General features: G+C 40.8%; 1 protein-coding gene across 1 annotated transcript; it reads right to left on the minus strand.

Annotated features, from left to right (window-relative positions):
• Nucleotides 1–938: 938 nt before the first annotated feature.
• Nucleotides 939–1,376, minus strand: LOC129741319 (uncharacterized). The gene has a single exon (XM_055733040.1). The coding sequence runs from the start codon at nt 1,374–1,376 to the stop codon at nt 939–941; it is 438 nt and encodes a 145-aa protein (XP_055589015.1).
• Between the last annotated feature and the right edge of the window lie 1,522 nt (nt 1,377–2,898).

A 2,898-nucleotide genomic window follows, 5' to 3' on the forward strand; every position in this document is an offset into this window, starting at 1 on the left:
ATGACAAAAATGACAAAAATGACAAAAATGACAAAAATGACAAAAATGACAAAAATGACAAAAATGACAAAAATGACAAAAATGACAAAAATGACAAAAATGACAAAAATGACAAAAATGACAAAAATGACAAAAATGACAAAAATGACAAAAATGACAAAAATGACAAAAATGACAAAAATGACAAAAATGACAAAAATGACATAAATGACAAAAATGACAAAAATGACAAAAATGACAAAAATGACAAAAATGACAAAAATGACAAAAATGACAAAAATGACAAAAATGACAAAAATGACAAAAATGACAAAAATGACAAAAATGACAAAAATGGCAAAAATGACAAAAATGACAAAAATGACAAAAATGACAAAAATGACAAAAATGACAAAAATGACAAAAATGACAAAAATGACAAAAATGACAAAAATGACAAAAATTACAAAAATTACAAAAATGACAAAAATTACAAAAATGACAAAAATGACAAAAATGACAAAAATTACAAAAATTACAAAAATTACAAAAATTACAAAAATGACAAAAATGACAAAAATGACAAAAATGACAAGAATGACAAAAATGACAAAAATGACAAAAAAATACAAAACTAAATACACAACGTAAAAAAATACATGAATGACTAAAAAACTTTTGTAGAATGAAACGCTTGAAGTTTTTTTTATAAAACTTCTGTATTCTAAGACGTTTGTAATGTTACTCGTTAGTGTGGGAGTGAATTGCCTCGATTTTATAACAAACTTATAAATCACCGATTGCTATGATTGCTATGCACCCCCTCTCAATTGGTCAACCCAAGGGAACTACGAAGTTTCTGGAACTGGATAGCTTCTAATGGTTTCGTAAAAATAGCGGCAATTTGATCTCTAGTACCGATAGCTTCGACCTTCAGCCTTCCTTCCGCAATGTGTCCCTTACAAAATGATGTGTTTACTCCGCTTCGTCTCAAGGTTCTTGGCCAGTCCTATACAGCCACGGTTGTCTTCGAAAATTACAGTTGGTGCTTCCGATGTGATATGAATATCATCCAGAAGACCATTCAACCAAATAGCCTCTGCTGACGCACTGCTCAGCGCCACATATTCGGCCTCGCTCGATGATGTTGCCACGGTCGTCTGTTTCTTGCTGGACCAGGACACTGTGCATCCAAAAACTTTAAAGATGAAGCCACTAATCGATTTCCTGTCCACAGCATCAGCAGCCCAATCGGAATCTGCGTACCCCACGACTCTCGGTGCATTCTTGTTTCTGGTGAACTCCAAAACCATTTGCCCGGTGCTTCGCAAGTACCGTACAATCCGCTTCAAACATTGCCAGTGTTCTGTATTTGGACTCTGCTGGAACCTTCCCATGTAACCAAAAGGAAACAAACATCCGGCCGTACACACAGCATCAGATACATCAAGGTGCCCAATAATTCACGATACGGTTCATCAATCGGTGTTCCTTCTTTCGTCAATTGTTGGCCTTTCTCCATTGGGGTTTTCACAGGATTACAATCTTGCAGCCCAAAACGATTTAGGATCCTTGTTACGTGCGTTACCTTCTCGATTGTAGGTTATCTTCACGCCAAGAAAGTGATGAGCTTCGCCACAATCCGTCATCTGGAACGCTTGAGATAGGTCCTTCTTCAGCTTCAAAATTGTGTCACGTTTCCGGATTAACAAATCATCAACGTACAGGATCAGATACCAGATATCATCCTGCATCACATTCACGTACAAACAATAATCGTGTAGTGAGCGGACGAATCCCATCTTGAGCAATTGTTGATTAAATTTCTGATTCCAGCATTTCGGAGACTGCTTCAAACCATAAAGCGACTTATTGAGCAGCTTACAAACCATATTCGGACGTGCCTTGACACCATCGGGGACAGTCATGTAAATGCTTTCCTTAAGTTCGCCATGAAGGAAAGCCGTTTTCACATCCATCTGGTGAATGTGGTAGCCCTTTTGAACTGCTATGGCCAGCACGGTCCTTATTGTTGGAAGTTTGGCCACTGGTGCGTAAGTCTCGTCATAATCGATCCCTGGTTTCTGCAAGTAGCCCTTCACCACCAGGCGGCCTTTGAATCGAACCGGACGACCATCTTCATCTTCCTTCACGCAGAAGACCCACTTGGATTTCAAAGGCTTCACTCCTCGTGGACACGGCGTTAGATCCCACACGTGATTGGATTTTAACGATTGCAATTCGTCGTCCACAGCCTTCAACCAGTTGCATCGATCATCTCGTTCATAAATATCGCCAAAAGATTCCGGTATATCTGTAGAGAGTAGGCCAGCAGAATTTGCACTATAACTGGTAAAAAAAATGAGGAACTTACCAGGGAGCATGCGCTCCCGTTCTATGCGCCTCAGCAACGTTTGTCCTCCGGACTCGTGCTGTTCTAAGTGCGAAGGGAGCGCTCGTGGTGTTGCGTTCTCTGTACTCGAATCCTCACAAGCTGCTTCGAATATTTCATCGTCTTCCTCATCAATGGGATCATTGACAGCGACATTAATATTGCCATCGCTTTGACCTGGAACCTCAAGCTCATCTTCCTCTCGCTCAGAAGGGAGCTTTTCTTGACTTCAGACTTCATTTCATCGAACCATACGTCTCGAGCAATTCGCACCCTGCGAGCTTGCTTGTTCCACAACCGCGCCGGTAGCCATTCGGCGCATAACCGATCATGACCATTTCGCGGCTCTTGTCGTCTAGTTTCTTCCGCTGTTGATTTGGAACCCAAACGTAAGCCCTACAGCCGAAAACTTTGAGTTTGCCTAGCGACGGTTTCTTGCTATACCAACATTCAGCCGGCGTGGTTGTGTTCGGTAGCGCCTTGGTAGGATTTCGATTCACCACATAGACCACCGACAGCACAGCTTC

The sequence above is a fragment of the Uranotaenia lowii genome, chromosome 2 (genome assembly GCF_029784155.1).
Source record: "Uranotaenia lowii strain MFRU-FL chromosome 2, ASM2978415v1, whole genome shotgun sequence".
NCBI lineage: Eukaryota > Metazoa > Arthropoda > Insecta > Diptera > Culicidae > Uranotaenia > Uranotaenia lowii.